Raw genomic sequence first — 18,677 nt, forward strand, 5'->3', positions numbered from 1 at the left:
TGCTGGCAGGGAAAGCATACATACAACACAACCAAGTGGCGGGCATAGTGTACAGAAACATCTGGGCAGAATATGGACTGGAAGCCCTGAGATCAAAGTGGGGAACACCCCCAAAGGTGGTGGAGATTGACCGAGCTAAGATCCTGTGGGACTTCCAGATCCAGACAGACAAAATGGTAATGGCGAACCAACTGTTCATTGTGGTGGTGGATAAACAACAGAGGAAAGCAGTTGTGGTGGATGTAGCAATACCAAGTGATTACAACATCAGGAAAAAGGAGCACAAGAAACTGGAGAAACACCAGGAAGGCCTGGAAGGTGAAGACCACAGTGGTGCCTGTGGTCATCAGGGCCCTCGGGGCAGTCACCCCCAAACTGGAGCAGTGGCTAAATATGATCATCATAACAAGAAGATCTGATTAATTCATCATGATCAGAGGAAAAGCTCACTCCCATGTTGTGTCACAAATATCCTAACGTCTAAATTTGGCCTCCACAGGTGTCTTCCTCTCAGCACCACCCTCCCCCTTCAGTAAGCTCTGTGCTTTACAGAGCTGCTGTCAGGGGGCCACCTCGGACAACTGCTTCCCTGACTTCATTTGTCTCTTGGCAAGTTTGATGGCACTGTGTTTAAAAACCCATTCAATCTTATAAACCAAAAATTAAATGTAGTCGACTGTGATGGGCACTCAGTGCATCTGCTATTTATATGCTAATGTACACTTGGCCTGCCAAGGTCTGGCAAATTATTACTGCACAGCCATAAGTCAGGTGTATGGCAGAGGGGGACGGGGCGGGGGGATGGGTGGGTGGGCAATGCATCGCACAGGCAAAAGCAGATCAGGTGGGGAGGAGGAGAACGAGGAGTAAGTAAAAGGAGAGGGAGGAGTAGGAGGAAGGAGGAGAGGGATGGAGAGCATGAGGAGGTGAAAAAGACATTGGAGATCTCTCCATTGTCGATTCTGACAAGTTAATAAAGCTCTCCACCTGGCTGAACACACACACACACACACACACACACACACACACACACACGCACACACACACACACACACACACACACACACACTAACACACACACTAACACACACACTAACACACACACTCAGGGCCTAGATGATTTCATTTCACATTTAAAAGCTAAAATGGAAAGTGTCTTTTTGGGAAACTGAATGTCTGAATGGGAGTCACCATTTCTAAAACACAGGAACTCTAGAGAGCCGATGAGCTTAATAAAGACCTGGTACAAGTAACTCTGACAGACAACACTCCCCACAATGCCATTCAAAAAGATCAATGATACAAATATAATGTATAGAAAGTTCCTCTGCTTGGGACACTGGTCATGGAAGGACAACGAAGAAGGAAACAGTTAAGAGTTTGACGATGAACAAGGAAGTGAGGTAACCATTATTTCAACATGAACACTGAGTTAAGGCTCCTGCATACTTCACCTGAAGCCCAACAGTTGAAACACACCTTTCATACAACAGCTCAGACCACCTGGGGGACACTCCCCTTGCTCCAGTATATGTCATGCAGAAGCATGGGAACCCAACAGTGGGAACCCAACGGGGTTCCCACTGCCCCCCTGCATTCTCTATTTTGTTTTCATGAAACAGTCCATCTCTTTGCAGACTGCCTCCTCCATTCATAACATCACAATTTCTATTCAGGAGTTTTTAACCATTTGACAGTCTTTTAATAGTTATTTGGTGAAGATTCATACAAATGTACATAATTCCTTTTCACCTCACATAAACATTCTTCAAAAGTATTCATGTCTCCTGCAGATAGAAAACCAGATAGTAGAAGTGGACCAGTTGAAGCGAAATATCAACACTGCTGTCCGAGTTCATTTCTGCATAAAATATGTCCACAAACTTCTGACCAATCACACAACACTTCACACAGAGCTCTACTGAAATACACTCTACACTTTGGATGAAGAATATGGGAGCCTTTAGTTAACCTAGTTAACAATTTCAGACACTCTGTCGTATTTATCTGTTGTAACTCCTCTCTCATCTTAACCTACACAGATCTCACTCCCTGACCTGGACTCGGCTATTTTGAAATATTTGTTCTGTTCATTAGGCTCGAGATGTGCTCTATGCAATTGATTTGAACATATTTACAAACTAATTAGGCCTAAAGCTTCCCGTGGAGTCTAACCTATTCAAGGCTTGATTTGCCACAACATCCCACATCTCTATTACCACCTTCCACTTCTATTCATTACTACCTTGAAAAGATCCCCTGGGATGTCCCTCTAATGAGAAAAAGCTCTGCACTTCTCGCTTGCTCTTCCTCTATCTCTCTATGTAACGTCTCCACATTATTCCTCTCAACCTCCTTTCTACCTAAAACACACTGAAGAGGCCTTTGTCTCTGGGGAGCAGTCAGCTTATATGATGTATAAGGTGACATCTTTATTTCACTAACCTATCCTGGCAGGTCTATTAGCCGGCTCGAAGCTTCCCAAACCTTTTCCTGTCAAAGAGCCTATTCTCAACTGTCTGCTCCACTTCCCCCTTCCAGTCCGTCTCAATCTGTGATTAAAACAGTCGTTATGATACATTCTCGCCCCCCTGCCAATGGGAGATTACTCCGTTTCATTTCAACGTGTATTCTGAGTGACACCTGAAAGGTCGATCATGCCACACAGAGTGTCCTGAGGCCCAACTGGGCTTCTGAAGCCCACAATCCCAGTTTAGCCCTGTGGTAAGGGATAAAAGACTATCTCAGCGATAGCCAGTCTCTCCTCCTTTGTCCTAATTCCCCCAGGTCAGTCCCAGTGGATCCATCAGTTCCGATTTGGAAACCATTTCTTTCCCACTATCAGAGACCTCAGATGGAACCAGACTGTGATTTACCTTTTTGTAACTAACAGCAGAGCCAGCCTGTATTCTGATCCCATTTCCATCCACTCATGTTAGGCATATTCTAACTCTTTTTAACAAACTCCAAGACATTACTTGGATCATTTTTACATTTTTGTGAATTACAGAAAATCAACCCAAAATTCGAACCTGTGAACCTAATTATTGTTTTTTAACAATGCTGCAGTTAATTGCTGCATAAAGTGCCTTCCAAAACTCCTCATGACTAGGAAATGTCTACATTGTTATGTGACAGACCATTATGTTAAAATAAAGAAAATGTAGACACATCTTAATTTTTGTGTGCATAAAATTGTATGCAGCCCCCCTGAGTTAATACTTTGAAAAATGATCTGTTACTGCAGTCACAGGTGAATGTGCTTTGGTATGTCTCCATCTCTGTAGATTCAGAAATTTTGCCATTTTTTTTGAGGCAGGAGAGGGAAGAATTTATTAAACTGAGTCAGACTGTAAATCGGATATATGTGAACAACAATTTTCAGTACTACCAAAAGACTGTAATTTGAACTTTGACTGTGCCTCGCCAACACATGATCTAAACCATACTACTGTAGCTCCAGTACTGTGCTTAGAGGTTGTGGAAGATGATTCTTTGCATCAATCTCCAGGATTATCCTGGTGAAAGACTGACCTTTTGCTGTTCCATTGTTGGTTTTGTTGCGCTGTGGCTTTTTCCTATTAGTTTGTTGCTGTGTGCTGTTGCCTTGCAACTTTGTGTTGTTGCCTTGTGTCTTTGTGCTGTAACCTGGTGGCTTTGGCATTTGTTGTTGTGTCGTGGCTTCTGGATTTTATTATCCTTTGTGACCTCGATACACACCAATAGAATGGCTTATGTAATCACACAAGATAATAACTACCCTGGAGCTCTTCCATCAAGCACCACATTGTGTCCAGGTTAACTGTCATTATCCCTGCTCAGTGACTGAAACCTCTGATTGGCCACCACTGTGCATCTTATTGTCAAGATATTTTAAAGTCTTTCATTATATCCCACAGATAAAAATAAAATAAGTAATCACTAAAGTAAGTCACTAAACCCAAAGAGACTTTCTGTAAACAAGCAATCGAATGAAAGTAAAATCAAGAAAAAATATACATTGACCCAGGAAAGCATGTTATTGGTATCCAAGGTTCGTTCAGGCAATAAATGTACATATGAGAAGGAGGGAGCACTGGAAGAAAGAAATAGAGGAATAGTCTTCCTTTGTTTATCTCCAGCGCAGAACGAGCGACCACATCCATTGTGGTGCGATAAGATGGGTTATCAGCAGTAAACAAGGCCTTGGCCCGTATGAATGGAGCCCAGAGTGACTGAATACACTCTCAAAAACAGATGTGCTAAAATAAGTCTGCATGTCTTATCCATTCCTCAGAAGAAGTCCATGTGTTCAGTTAGCAGCGCCAATGGATGAACACACCAGTCTGCCATTACAAACCACCTTCCAATAAATATCTACTGGGAAACAATTCATGTTCAGAAAAGAGCAAGTGAAGTCTTTCCACATGAGGGGCAAAAATCAATATACCTCATAAAATTAAGATATGCCAAACCATGAATAGAAAAGTGTAGAACTAATGTACAGAGTCAAGATACATGCATTCTACCTCACTATCAAGTTGCTGTCACTCACACACTTTTGGTAGCCATCAAAAGTTTCCTGCCATTATTCTAACTGGATATCTCGCCAGTCCTTTTGCCACTCCTGGTATCTTTTCAGCATTGTTTCTAGGTTTACTATAGGACAGAGGTCTGGGCTCCTCCACATGCTGCCTCATTTATTCACAAAGCACTTCTGAGATCTATTTTTGGGATCATTGCCCTGCTGGAACATCCTATTGTATTACAATTTAGCATCCGTTATGCAATGCTTCAAAGTATTGATTATGAAACCAGAACTACTTTCTTGCTCAGCATCCTCTCAATTCATAGAGATGGTAAACTGGCTTCACTCTGAACATGGAAACTGGTGTACCTGCAGTTTCCAGTACATGGCAGGCTTAAGCTTTGGTGGTCATTGGGTAATTCCTGAGTATCTTGATCAATTACATTTCATTTGACTGAAATATTTGGTGTTTTCTATAGCACAGAAGTGACTTAACTAGACCATCTGATCATCTGATCTGATCTTAGAATCTACAGTTAGGAAATACTCCAGAACTGTCCTCAGGTCTTCACTAGGTTCTATGAAATGTCCTTGGTGTCCTGAGTTTTGGTAAATCCAGCAAGGACAGTCAAATCAATTGTTCTTAAGCTGGCAAAAAGAAGTGACCAGCTGCAGTGGTCTTGAACTTGAATTTATCAAGCAGCTCCACTTAGCAAAACATTCCAGGTATTTGCCAGAATGTTTAACTTGTGAATCCCATTCTAGTTTTGAAAATCTACCGCAGTTGTTTGATGTCTCAAAATCAAAGCCCCAAATGTATGCAGCATTCATACCCATTATGAGTGCATGTGAAACTATTGGTAATAAAACAATAATTATATTAATCAAGGAACAGAAAATGACAATAGTGTTGATGAAGCTGCCCAATAGGCAATATGTGAGGCCATCATTACTGAGGAACCTTGTCAAACTGGAAAAGGGACAGTAGTCAGTGTAAACCTGACTTACATCCTTTCAGGCTTGCATCAAGTATTTGCACTCTAACTTTTATACATCAATATATTTCGAGTTTAGAAAGTCTTTTTTTTTCAATTGTTTATATGTGAATGATGTTATCCTAGTTTAGCTTGCAGCATTTTTGGAAGATAAATCTAAATATTGTTTGTTTTCAGTCTGTAACGATGGAAATACTTAGATTCAAGGGAATGGTATTTTATGAGCTGATGAATCTGAAGATGATGTGATGTTATTGTACTGAGTTGTACTTACTTTGACTGGATTAAACTGGATTCTGTTTGGATTGTTGTGGAAGGAACAGGACACTAAGCCTGTCACAATAATCAATTAATCAACAATTTTCATACTGATGATTTTTTTAAAGGGCATGTTTCTTTGCATAATCCATTTTTTATGGTTTTAGCTGTTAGTGTATTTCATTTATGTATTGTTTTTGGTTGTTGTAGTTTATTTTTAAAATATTTTCCTGTTCCAGTGTGGTGTGCTCTTTACAAAATTAAAGTTTATTGGTATTTAAAGGACCCCGCCTCTCGCCCGGAACGTTAGCTGGAGATAGGCACCAGCAACCCTCAAAACCCTACTAAGGGACAAGGGTGTAAAGAAAATGAATGAATGGATGGATGGATGGATGGATGGATGGATGGATGGATGGATGGATGGTATTTAAAGGGGTAGAATGATAATGCAACCCTGCTGTCATCAACATATTACTTGAAAATTGTCTCAAAACATCAATATTATTGTTTGTCACAATAATTACTGGGACAATTTATCCTCCAACAAAATGAGTTATGTCAGATCTACTGGAGCCTAACTCTGAGTTACCCTAGATATAAAAAGGATGGAAGGAAAAACTGCACAGAACCTAAAGTCTTCATACCGTAGTAGCTAAAATCACTGCACTAGTATGAAAACGATACAAAAGTAATAAACCACACCCTTATTGAAAAGTCTCCCAACCTGATGCAGATCTCTTTCCTCAAGCTCTACTACCTTTTATTCTCTCATTCAATAAACAAGCCTCTATCTGCATCCACAATGCTGCCCTCTCTCTCCGGGCTCCCCTGGTACGCGAATCTAGATTGAGAGGCCCGTTGAGACAGAGAAAGCAATCGCGTGGCGTGTCAGCAGGCCGATAGAGAAGGACCCAGTAATGGAAGGCCTTTTAAGGCTAAAAAGGAAAAGCTAATTATGATAAAGGGGCTGTAAGTTGTGTGGTTATCGCAGAGCTGGGCCTGCTGGTGCAGCAGACTGGTCCCTGACAGTGATAACCAGGCGGCGCCAGACGCCCACCGCTCTGTCACTGTCACTCTGCTGCTCTCCCTTCAGCTAAACATGAATTCACACACCACTATTTTTCAAAAGCGTAAAGCAGTTTTTAGCTTTTTTTCCTCTCTCACTAACAGCAGAACCATCAGCTCCGTCAGACATTCAGCAGTTCCAGCATGTTTGTCTCTGCAGTAATGCTGCATGCCTCTAAAACTCTACATACACACCTAAAGTTTTATTTGGGACACCCCAGAATGGAGGCGCACGCATGCATATGGTAAGAGGCTGGAGCACACAACACTGTGATGCTGAGCTCGATACGAAGGCACCAAGATAGACCCATCAGCTGTCAAGCCATGGGGCACATTAGTGCTGCTGGAGCAAATGAATGGGTACATCCTCCCTCTTTGCTCCCCAATTCCTCCTGCCCGCCTCTGATGCATAATGCATTCAAGCTCCTTTGCTCTCCTCACCTCTCCCAAACGTCCTGACTTTCAGCACATCCATCCCATGTTTCTCTGTCGCTGGTCTGACACTTTGCTCCTCCAACACAGGAAGATATCGGAGCTTAAATAGTTACTAATATTAGGTTTATTGACGTGCACAGATAGACACCAGCAAGTGATAGATATTTTTCTCCTCAAAAAAGGATCTATCTATCAAAAAAGAGGTCTTCTGAAATCTTTTTTTTAAAAAAACATTGTGTAATGTGTAGCCCAAAATGGCACTTCTGAAATTAAAAGCCTATATTACCAGCTACCCACATGTTTTTAATTTTCTATCAGTTCTCAGGACTTTTTGTTAATCTCATTAAGCTTAATTCACTAAGAATCATTTTTATCTTATGTCACAGAAATTAGTCCCCTAGATCATTCTTCTTATGGCCAAATTTGATGATGTTGCATTTTTACACTGTTCTGTTGTTGCCAGTTTAATTGTTAGAGAAACTTACTGATGGCATATAGAACATTCTTACATCCACATCAGATATACCTATACATATATGCAGGTGAAAGTAAGGGGGTACGGCAGGGTACTGCGTACCCCTAAAAGATTTAGCCGGGGTACGCAGTACCTCCAAGAGAGGGGAGCGCTGTCAGCTGTAAAAAATCATTGGGTTCACTGTGCAGCCGTGAGTGATTAGTTTTTCAAGAACAATCTAAAACATGACTTAATCAGTTAATAAATCGCTTTTTTCCCTTTTCATATTGTTTTTGAGCTGTTCTTGCTTTGCTAGAGCAGCGGTGCAACATGTCGATCGCGGAAGGTTTTGAGTCGATCTCAGCATTAGGTGACAAACTGAACGCCGCCAGGACACTGAGACCAACACGTTCTCCTCTGACTGGCTTAAAACGCTCGTAACTTTATTAAAGAACAACAAAAATATCAACAAAAGTGCTCAAATTAATGACCCAACAACAATAATAATCTCAGTAATTATTGTTTCAACAAGGTGTTGCGCAATTCTGTGCGTTTCGTAACTAGCAGAGCAGGAGTTTAAAATTAATCAACCATCGCTGTGTTCAGGGAGCGCTTATTAATGATAGCAAAATAAATATCAACGCTGAAAACCTAATATCGTAACGGACTGAATGTTACGTTTGTAACGTAATATCTGGTCAGCTGGAGGAGTGCAGAAGGTTGCCATGGCAACGGTTAAACGGCAGAGAGAGACGGAGAGTAGAAAGGTGCGAATGATTTAGAGTTGATCATCTGTTCAGGTTGTTTTACTTTTGTTTATCTTTGCCTTGGTGCATCACAGCCGCTGTAATTTCTGAACGTTCAATAAACGACAAACTTGGACTAATTATCTCGTTCTTTGAGTATACATCATTTACAACAAACATCAAACACGGTAAATGTTTCATTAAGTATTTAACAAACAAATGGCTTCTACTGCGATAATTATGTGAAATTAAATTAATTGTCTAACATAAAAAAAATAGTTTGCTGTCAGGCTCAGAGTCTGAGAGGCTTTTCCTTTATCAAACTATTTTTTTGTTTTTTATTTAGTGGAAATATTGATATTGATGAGATTTTCTCCAAAATAATAACCTTTTTCAATCTTTATAGCTCCACTGTTGAAAATGAGGCTCTAACATTCACAAATGAAAGTGAAATAAAATCCAGTCCAACATCTGGTTTGAGGTGATTCCTCTGGAGCCTGTTGGAGGAAAAATATCCCAACTTCAGAAGATGAGCTTTAACCTAACAGAGCTCTGTGGTTCCTCCTGTCAGTGTGAGAGTCAGGGTGAGGAGGAGCCATGTTAGGAAGAGAAGTGGAAGCTGCAGGATCTTCAGAACAAACAGGTCATGATGCTAGGCTACTGATTATCCCTCTGTCTGGACACAGGATCAATAGAACCAGTTTAAAAGATAAAATGAATGGTTATATGCCAGAAATGGAAAACTGGGATGCACTCCATGCCATGAAGTTCAGGATTTAGGTCTCATGCCATCTCAAGGTGTCAACATTGCAGCCAATGGGCTGAGGGAAATACAGCTTTATTTTGTAGCAATTCAAGAGCTACCCAGTTTTTATCGCTTCACAAAAAAATTCATCAGCACAGAAACGTCAAAGTAATATATATATATATATATATATATATATATATATATATATATATATATATATATTTTTTTTTTTTTTTTTTTTTTGTCATAGTACCCCAAATAATTTAAAACTACTTTCACCCCTGCATATATGTTATATATATACATTTATATGTATATGTATATGTATATGTATACATATGTACAAGGATGTCCTTGTACATTGGTACAGCCTGCGAAGATAAGCACTATGGAGCTAAATAAAAGCATTAAGTTTATTTCAATAAATTAAAGTTGGAAATTTAAATTTAAATTAACAGCGTTGGCTGCACAATACTGGAAAACACACAACTCTGTGTGAATAGTTGAGTTGACTTTTCCTCACTCCTCTTGAGCATCAGGTGTAAAAATCTGCACTACTGTCAACTTAAATGATTGTCCTGCAGTTTATAAATGCGTGGCATTTAAATCTTAATGAGTATTCAATGCAAATAGTATTTTATGATTGCATCGCTGCACAGGTTCAAATTGTAATCTTCCATATATAGATACAATACAACATTCAGCTATATTCCAGAACAACACTTGACACTCAGATTCATTGTGTTTATAGTTTTAAATAATCTTTATGGTCTTGTTGGTTCCATATAGAACTCCCTGGTTAGTCTGTTCTGACCCCAGGCCTCAGTAGCAATGTGGAGCTGCATTTCTGCCAACAACCACTAGATGGTGCTGATGAAAACCAGGCTTTTTAAAATTATTTCACATTTTTCGAATGTGACCATTTTTGCTATTATTCTGATTGGGGCAAATAAGTGCATCTCCTCCTGCCTTCATATATAGTTATATTTCCTATGGTATATATGGTTCAGTGGATCTTTTTATGTTCAAATGGACTGGGTTTTGTTCCAAGGTACCAGTTCCACATATTCTTCATTTTACTACAACAAAATTGTATTAAAAGGAAACAAACTAAAATAAGTTCTCTGATTGCACAGGCAGCTCTCACCTGATGAGAGGACAAAGTCTGGTGTTCTGCTCTAAGCGTCAGTGATGTCAGTAATGTCTTGTGGTAGCTTACTGCCACCTGCTGGACATTTTTATACTTCTTAAGGATGGAAGTATACTGGGGTAAATGGAAGCCGTTTCTCGTTCTGTTATCCGTTTATATTTCCCCACGTATCAGTGCATGTTATGACATGCATGTGTGACCTCTCTGAGTATGGTTTCAATTTCATTTACAGGGAGAAGTTGGAGGAGTCTCCCAGAAACCCTCAGTTATTTCTCTGAGTGGCTGGGCCTTAAGTGATGTAATAAAATAATCAAACCAGTGTGCTCCTCTGTTCATTATGCACAGACTGTGAAACGTTTCCACAGTCAACAGGTTCAGTGAAGCAGCATCAGAATCCCCTCCCTCAGTGCCTAAATGAGGCGATCTGATCCGGGGTCAGCGGTTAAAACTCACCACTCTGCGGACTCGAGTCTTACAGTCGATGTGAAGCTCTCTGTGTTTCTGCAGCACAGCTTCTAAAGACTTCCTGAGACTCAGCGCTCTCCTCTGCAGCTGTGGCTCAGCGTGGGACTTGGTGAAGACCTGCACAGACGGAGGAGAGGCAGGGAGGAAACAAAGATGGAGGAAGCTGTCTGAGGACCACGTCACCAGCAGGAGGAAGCTATGAAACCTGCTCTCATCAGATTAAGAAGAAGACACTCTGCTGTTACCACTATCGCTGCACCATCTGCAATTTTCTAGCCAATCACCAAGATTTTAAAATCTTTGTTTCGATACCAATGTATTGTCTGAAAACTCACTACGCATAACAACCAACAGTGAGCATTACTGTTCAAGTGCTGCCAGGATTCTAAATTTTCAATTAAGGTCTGGATTTTACAACGGCATATTAATGCTATTGCAGATATAAAGAAGGAGGACATTTCTGCCAAAAAAGAATAATCTCAGACGTTTTCTAGAAAAAGTTTCAAAAACAAAAAATAAAAATCAGCATTTGAAACTCAAATGCGGGGAGGTGAAATTTATGAGTTTTTTTCTAGAAATGTTCTGAGATTAATCCTAAAATGTCTATGTTTTTTGGGAGAATTTTACTACTCATTTTGTTTTGTGTCTATAAAGGCCGTGTTCCGCCGTCGTAAGACTTTGACTGGGACATTAAAAGACCTAAAAAACAGTTTGAGGATTGTGAATACTGCAAATGTATGATGCATTTTTCCAATTTCCATCTTTGTCAATGTCAATAATGACATTCTCCCTGTTTGAAATAAATAAACTGTAAATGGTATGAACTAGAGATGTGCTGATCAGGTTTTTTCCTGCCGATTCCGATTCCGATCACCCATGAGGGCCAATCACGGCCGATCACCGATACCGATCACATAATTATTATTTTTTTAATCATAAGCACTACCGGTTACATTATGTGGAAAAAGGAACAATGAATTCACTTTAATTTAGACAAAAACTTGTTTTTAATAACTTTTTCCAAGAAAAAACAAAACAAAACAGGCATTGTGCAAATTGTACTGCTATCGGTAATACTATCTTTAACAGACTGAAAACATATGAAGGCTCTGAAGAGGCTAAATAATGCAAAGAGTCAAAATGAAACCTCTCAACATTGCCAAAAAAATCAAGTATAAAATTTAACATTCAAAGGCAAAAACAGGTTCCATTACTATAAACAATCCTGAGTCACTGAAAGAAAACTTCCTGATAGCATGGCGGCTAGCTGATTACTGCTAGTTCTGATTGGCTGTTTCTGACTGAGCGGAGTAATTATGCAGAACAGGGAAGAGGCAGAGGAGATCAATTATTTTTTCAGAGATTATCTGTCTCATGTTAGGTCAGTGAAAGTTTTAATACGTATGTAAAAAAATTTTTTTAAGTTAGATGCTGCAGCTTTAAACAGGTTTGGTGTGAGAGTCACTACCAGGTGAAGCAGAAGCGGCGCTCCGTCTGTGAAATATTACTACCTGTAGCGTAGCAGCGGTTCAACAGCGAGAGCAGAACCAGCGTCTTACATCGCAGCTCGAAGACTTAAATCATTTTGAGGGTTATTTGCTTAGCTTTCTGACCGTCATGCTAATCCAGGTGAGTATTTGTAGCTGTGCGCTGCTTTACCTGCTGTCTGATCGCTCCAAATGTCCTTTTTACTGCAGTGAGCCTCGATATAGCCAAACTCCGTCAAGTATTACATTGTTTTTATGCCATATTAGATTCGTCGTGTTGATGCATTTTGACCTGCTTCAATTTTCCGCCGCAACACGCAAACTTCCCCATTCACTCAGTGCGTTATAGTTCCACAGACATCACTTAGGATTTGTTGCTGCGCGTTTGCGCAGTGTGAAGGAAAGAGGAGACCAGCTGCACAGGCAGGCTGTGAAATGAGATGCAGGTTATCAGTTTGTGTGATCGGCAACAAGAGACCGTGATTGGTGATCACCGATCCTACACTTTTTCACGGAAATCGGCCGATTATGATCGGTGGCCAATCGATCGGCCCACCTCTAGTATAAACTCCTGTGCTTTAAAGTGCTGCTGGTCGCCACAGAGGCCTGTGTGTGCGTGCGTGCATGCATGCATGCGTGTGTGCCAGCCTGACCTGGACCCAGCCTTGGACAGCAGGGAGGTGTTTGGAGCTGATCACCTTGTGGAGCTCCATCATGGTGGAAACCACTGGCTCGTTGTCTTCCGTCTCCTTCACATGAAGAACTGAGGGGAGAACATGGAGGAAACCGTCAGAGGGTCTGACTTGTTCCTGCTGCTTCATCAGGACTAGATAATCCCACCGGACCCACCAGAACTGAGGCTCACGTCCAGGCTGTAGGTGTGAGAGATGAGCCCAGAGTTCCTGATGAAGGAGTCTTCTTCATCCGACTCTTCTTGGCTACTTTCCTCCGCTCCTTCTCCATCTTCCTCCATCTCTGCTTTCGTCCTTCCCTCCTTGTCCTCCTTCCTCTCTTCACAGCTTTTATCTCTGTTTTCCGTGTCAGAGTCCTCCTCCTCCTCCCTGCAGTCTCTCCTCTCCCTCAGATTTTTACTGCAGCAGGGCTCATCGTCATCGACCCGGCAGTATTTGTCTGGCTGGCCATCTGAGGGACCACTGTTGGCTGCTGGGGAACCTACCAGGCCAAACTCAGGGAAAAGCAGCTTCATGCAGGACTCCATCTCAGTCAGCGCCGCCTCGATGTCTTGGTAGGATTCTGACACAGAGCCGGCGTTAGGCATCACTGTTACAGCTCAGAAGTGTGCATGCACCTTGTGATGCAGCATTTACCCTCCATTTCCTTGGTTGCTGCTTCCACTCTGGCCTTGTAGATCCTCTCCATCTTCCTCTGCCGCTCCTCCTCCCTCCTCCTCTCTGTAATTGTCCTGGCCTCGGCGTCCTGGAAGTCCACCTGAACAGACAAACAACAAAAATCCAGAAAAGAGTCTGTCATGTAAATTAACCCAGAGAAGCAACATTTCCAGCTGAAAACGGTAAATATGAGCAGCATGTTGTTGTGAAAGTGCTGCTGCTGTCACCCGCTGACATCGGATTTAAAACCTCATGCTGTTACCATGGAGAAGCACAATTAGGTGTCATTGTGTAGTTCAGGGGTCACCAACTCCAGTCCTCCAGTCCTACCATCCTGTAACTTTTTGATGCGTCTCTGCTCAAACACACCTGGATCAAATAAACTGCTGGTTTTCAGCCTATTGCAGAGAGGAATGAATGCTGGTGAGGGAATTCAGACATTTTGGAGCAGAGGTGAATCTAAAAGTTGCAGGATGGTAGCCCTTGAGGACTGGAGTTGGTGACCCCTGGTGTAGTTATTGGGATTTCATGTGACAGACAAACACAGAATAGTGGACAGGAGGTCTGACATAGTAATTACTGAATGTAGCTCAGGTCAATGACCAGAGACTCAATGGGATGAATTCAATCAATGCATAAGCATATGCTAGAAAGGTCTAGTCAAAGTCCAGTCCTAAATTCAATTGAGAATATGTGGCAAGACTCAAAACTTTCAGTCAACCAACTCTCTCTCCACCTAGTCTGACTGAGTCTGAATTATTTAGCAAACAGGAATGAGGAAAACCACTCCAGTCTGTAGATGGACGATCTGGCAGAGATGTACCAAAAAGCTGTGCAGCTGTACACATTTTATGCTGTTTGTGCCTTAAGTCAGTCAATAAATAACATACATATTTGATCTTGCCTCCTCCACTGATCTGACTCTAATCATACTTAGCCAGTAGCCAGGGAAGCATGTCGGTGAGCAGCACAGTGTTGCTGTGGCGATGTAAAACACCTCAAGGTCTTTCTCACCTTCTTAACCTGTTTGAGAAAGTGGTAGCCGAGTTCCAGCTTCTTATAGGCCGAACCGTACGAGGTGTGCCAGGATTGGACCGTCTGGATGGCCAGCGACCTCAGCTTCCTGGCAACCTCTTTAGGAGGAGGGAGGGGCTGCTCCGAGTCCGTCTCCACTGTCAGCTCCAAGAATTCCTGAGGAACACAGAGAACGTTTCAAATGCCTGGAGTTAAAGGAGCAGAAACAGGAGTTGGGGTTTGGGGAGTTGGGGGGGATTCACCTGGAAGTTGTCAACCAGAAGCATCCGGAAGTGATGCGATCTGGAGAAGAGCTCGCTGGCTATCTGGAAGGCCGACAGCCGGATCTCAGCGTGTTCTTGGTTCAGCTGGGTCATCACTGAATGATACACATGGTCTATGCAGTCATTGGATGCTCTGGCAGAAACAAAGAGCCAATCAGTAACTGGCACCAGATTTATTCAATGTACAGTTTCTAATAAAAGTATTAACCAATCTCATGTCTCCCTCAGTCTCTAACAGGTTCCATTCATCTCTCCACTTCACTTTCCCTGCTGAGGATAAGCAGCACCATGATGCTCTCACTACTGTGTTTTACCAATAGATGCATTCAGGTTATTGTTATTGTTTGGAGCAAACTCCAGACAGTAACTCTCTTACATCTCTTCTTGCTTGTTTTGTACAAAGTTGCTATTGGTTTGGAACATAAACTGGTTGCATGAACTAGCCAGGCTGTGGAGATGTGGGACCTGGGAATAGGCGTAACTTCCCGAAGGACTGGTGTGGACATGTCCCCACCAATATTTCCTCCACTTTTTTTCTTTGTGTACCTGCACCTATGTGCGGACAGTAACTTGGCAGCAGCTGCGCGCTGTATTGTAAAACGTAAATGGCGAGTCTGCTCATTGACCTAGTGAAGGGGTGCCCAAAGTCGGTCCTCAAGGGCCGGCATCCTACACACTTTAGTAGTTCTCTCCCTGCTGGTAGCAACCTTCTCAGCATGCCAGTATCCTTCTTAGGCCTTCTAGTGAGCCATCATTTGATCCAGGTGCGTTAAACCAGGGAGAGAACTAAAACATGCAGGATGCCGGCCCTCGAGGACCAACTTTGGACACCACTGATCTAGTGGATTGGACATTGAGACTTGCAGTGCGCGGCAGTGCGCCATATTGTCAGTGAATGTCAGTGGTGGGGAAATGACACAATCAAGCAAAGAATCTGAAAAAGGGACGAATAGTTTTGATATTAATTGTCAATACTATGACAGCAAGATAACATTTCACAGATCAGTAAAAAGCTTTAATTAAAATATAAAGAAAGTGGAGAGTAGGTTTGCTATGCTAGCTTAACTTTTATGACCTTAACATGAACTCTTGCTGCGCAGTTCGGAGTATTCACAAAAATAAGGCGACCTACATTTCCTGACAGATAATCAGGAGAGCAGGTATTTAAGTTACATAGCTAATCAACCACCGTGAGTGTTCCTTCGTAATGACCGCAAAACGAAAATTCAAAAACATAAAACTGAAATGGACAGACAGGTTTATAGTCCGGAAAATACGGTAATTAGATTACTTCGGTTTTAACATGTTTATATTTTGCAGTATGTTTAACAGCTGCTAAAAGGTTATTTTTGAAAGTTACTATTAATTTGACAGGCCTGCTCAGGACATCCTATATCCATTATTCTCATCAGTAAAAAAGAAAAGGCCTTCCAGTAAGTGGGTGCATCAGCCAGTCCCTCTTTCCCCCACTCCTCCTCGTCCCCACCAACTTGCAACACAAAGTTTACACCCTTGGACTTGGGACTGTACTTTACTCACTAAAGCAGAAGGTTGTGTTAAGTTCTACAGTACAGTAAGTGCACTCCTCTTACAAAAGCAAATACATACCAGTAACAATAAATAGCTTTTATAAGCCTGTGTTAGTATGAATTGAGGATTAAGTGGGTGTTTTAAATAGACGAACACAAATGGAGGAATCAGTCAGTAAAGCTTTCCAGAGGGTCTCCTCTCCTGTGTGGCTCATACTTGCAGATCTTCTTCAGCTCCTTGACTTTGTCCTGGTTGAGCTGCGGCTGTCCAGATGTGGTCAGTTCTTCCACCAGCTGGGACAGCCGCTCCCTCTGGGACAGCTCCATCCCTGTCACTGACACAGAGGACAAGAGAAGAGTTCAGGCTCACCGCTCTACATCCTGCATTGGCAGGATGTAGAGCAGCAGCGGTCAGCTTCATCTAGTCAATACTAGACGAAGCTGAAGTTGGTTTCCAATTCTAGCGTCCAATAGCTAAAAGGCAATTACACCTAATTTTTCACTACCTTCCGTATTTTTAATCGACTCTAGTTTAAAAACTACCACACCTAGACACTTCAAACCTGGATCAGATTATTTTCAATTAATAGCAGAATATTTAAAACCATGTTTAGGATTTGTGAAACTTTTTTCTGATTTGTGAAACTTCACTTAACAGATCCCTGCAAAAGATCTTTCCTAATTAGGGCAGATCTAGTGTGATCCAGATGCAAAAAATTGTGAAAACCGAACTTTATTGAGTTTTCACAAATCAGAAAAAGGTTTCACAAATCCCAAAGATGGTTTTAAATATTCAGCTTGAAGAGGAGAATAATCCAGTCCAGGTTTGAAGTGTAAAGTGTGTTGTAGTTTAAACTAGGGCCGATTAAAAATGCGGAAGGTAGTGAAAAATTAGGTGGAATCGCCCTTTAGCTATTGGACGCTAGAATTGGAAACCAAGTTACACTTCGTCAACATCAGCTAGAACCCAAACCTTCCGTTTAGTTATCATAGTTTAACGTTTCCTCCCAGTGGGGGAGTCAGACAGTGGATACACGCGCTGTTTAATGCACGGAACAGTGCGCGTGAACCTCAAGGAGACGTTTACAGTCTGATTTTATCTTCAGTCACTATGTAAACAGTCACTCACCGATGCCTGGGAATCTGTCCAAATGTTACAGCGGCTACTTCCGGGAAACATTAACAGTTATTTTATATACAAGGATGATAATGTTCATAAGGACGGAGTCGAAAACTCTTCTTCTATTCACAATACCATTATTATAAAATCATTTCATACAGATTTTTGAGGAAAGTAACAAACACGTCGCCATCTTTGTCCGTCAAAAACAACTGCCGGTTTAACTTTTCAAAATAAAAGTGTCGTTAAACATCAGCTTTTTTAGACTGCGGGCACAAATGAGAAGTTTCAAGGATTAAAGCCAAATTTTTATCCGAGGGGTGATGGTGCCCATCTCCAGCGGTCAACGGTGTGGAGGCAGAGTCACCCTGGACAGGTCGCCAATCCATTGCAGAGCAACACAGAGACAGACAGGATAAACATCCATGCACGCATATACACCCCTAAAGACCGCCGAATTTTTATACCTATATTAATAGCTCAAAAATTTTAATTTCCTCTTGCATTTGTAATATTTTCTGCTTTATTTTTCTCACACTGTTGTTTTGTGTAGTATTCATATCCTTTACTTTATATATTATCTTTGTTTTCTGCCTAGTTTAAAAATAACTTTTTTGTTCTGATGTGACTTGTCATACTTGATTTTGAATCTTCAATAAATATTTACAAAAAAAAGAAAGAATTACTAATTTTAGAAACTGTCTGAATTGGCAAACCAAATTTAGGCAAGTCTTAAATTGTGATCTCAAAACTGTTCCTAATAATATTCACTATTCTGCCATCCCCATTCGTCACCCATAAAGTTTATCACATATAGAACAGCTCAACTCAGAGTTTTAGAGTGTTTATAGGAATTTCTTTACCATACTTCCAGAAGTGATTTTTGAGGTCAGACAATGATGATGGATGAGTACACCAGGGTTGCACTCTAATGCATAACTAAGTTCTAACACAACAAACTTCTCTTCAAGACTGGCAGCATGAACATGAATCACTAAATAAATCAATGTTCTTTTTACTGGCAAGAAACGGGTCAAGCCAAACTTAAACACATAAATAATAAAGCCCCAC

At 41.4% G+C, this 18,677-nt stretch overlaps 1 protein-coding gene and 1 long non-coding RNA gene across 6 annotated transcripts in view; one reads left to right on the forward strand and one right to left on the reverse strand.

Annotated features, from left to right (window-relative positions):
- The window catches only part of uvssa (UV-stimulated scaffold protein A), a 45,013-nt gene extending 27,153 nt beyond the window's left edge, over positions 1-17,860 (reverse strand). For 2 of the 5 annotated variants that reach the window (XM_088009289.1, XM_088009288.1), the window contains exons 1-8: positions 17,616-17,855; positions 16,704-16,821; positions 14,937-15,090; positions 14,674-14,850; positions 13,639-13,759; positions 13,160-13,564; positions 12,964-13,073; positions 10,812-10,940 (exon numbers count right to left, since the gene is read on the reverse strand). In XM_088009289.1, the coding sequence (XP_087865415.1) occupies positions 10,812-10,940; positions 12,964-13,073; positions 13,160-13,564; positions 13,639-13,759; positions 14,674-14,850; positions 14,937-15,090; positions 16,704-16,813 (1,206 nt within the window). In that variant the 5' untranslated portion in view covers positions 16,814-16,821; positions 17,616-17,855. Of the gene's footprint in view, positions 1-10,811; positions 10,941-12,963; positions 13,074-13,159; positions 13,565-13,638; positions 13,760-14,673; positions 14,851-14,936; positions 15,091-16,703; positions 16,822-17,615 lie in introns of all 5 variants that reach the window. The other 3 variants (XM_088009292.1, XM_088009290.1, XM_088009291.1) reach the window with 3 other exon arrangements.
- The window catches only part of LOC106911700 (uncharacterized), a 407,869-nt gene that overhangs the window by 318,516 nt on the left and 70,676 nt on the right, over positions 1-18,677 (forward strand). The gene's annotated exons all lie outside the window — the stretch shown is intronic.

The sequence above is a fragment of the Poecilia mexicana genome, unplaced genomic scaffold (assembly GCF_051168715.1).
Source record: "Poecilia mexicana isolate PSO_F unplaced genomic scaffold, ASM5116871v1 scaffold_10, whole genome shotgun sequence".
Lineage (NCBI taxonomy): Eukaryota > Metazoa > Chordata > Actinopteri > Cyprinodontiformes > Poeciliidae > Poecilia > Poecilia mexicana.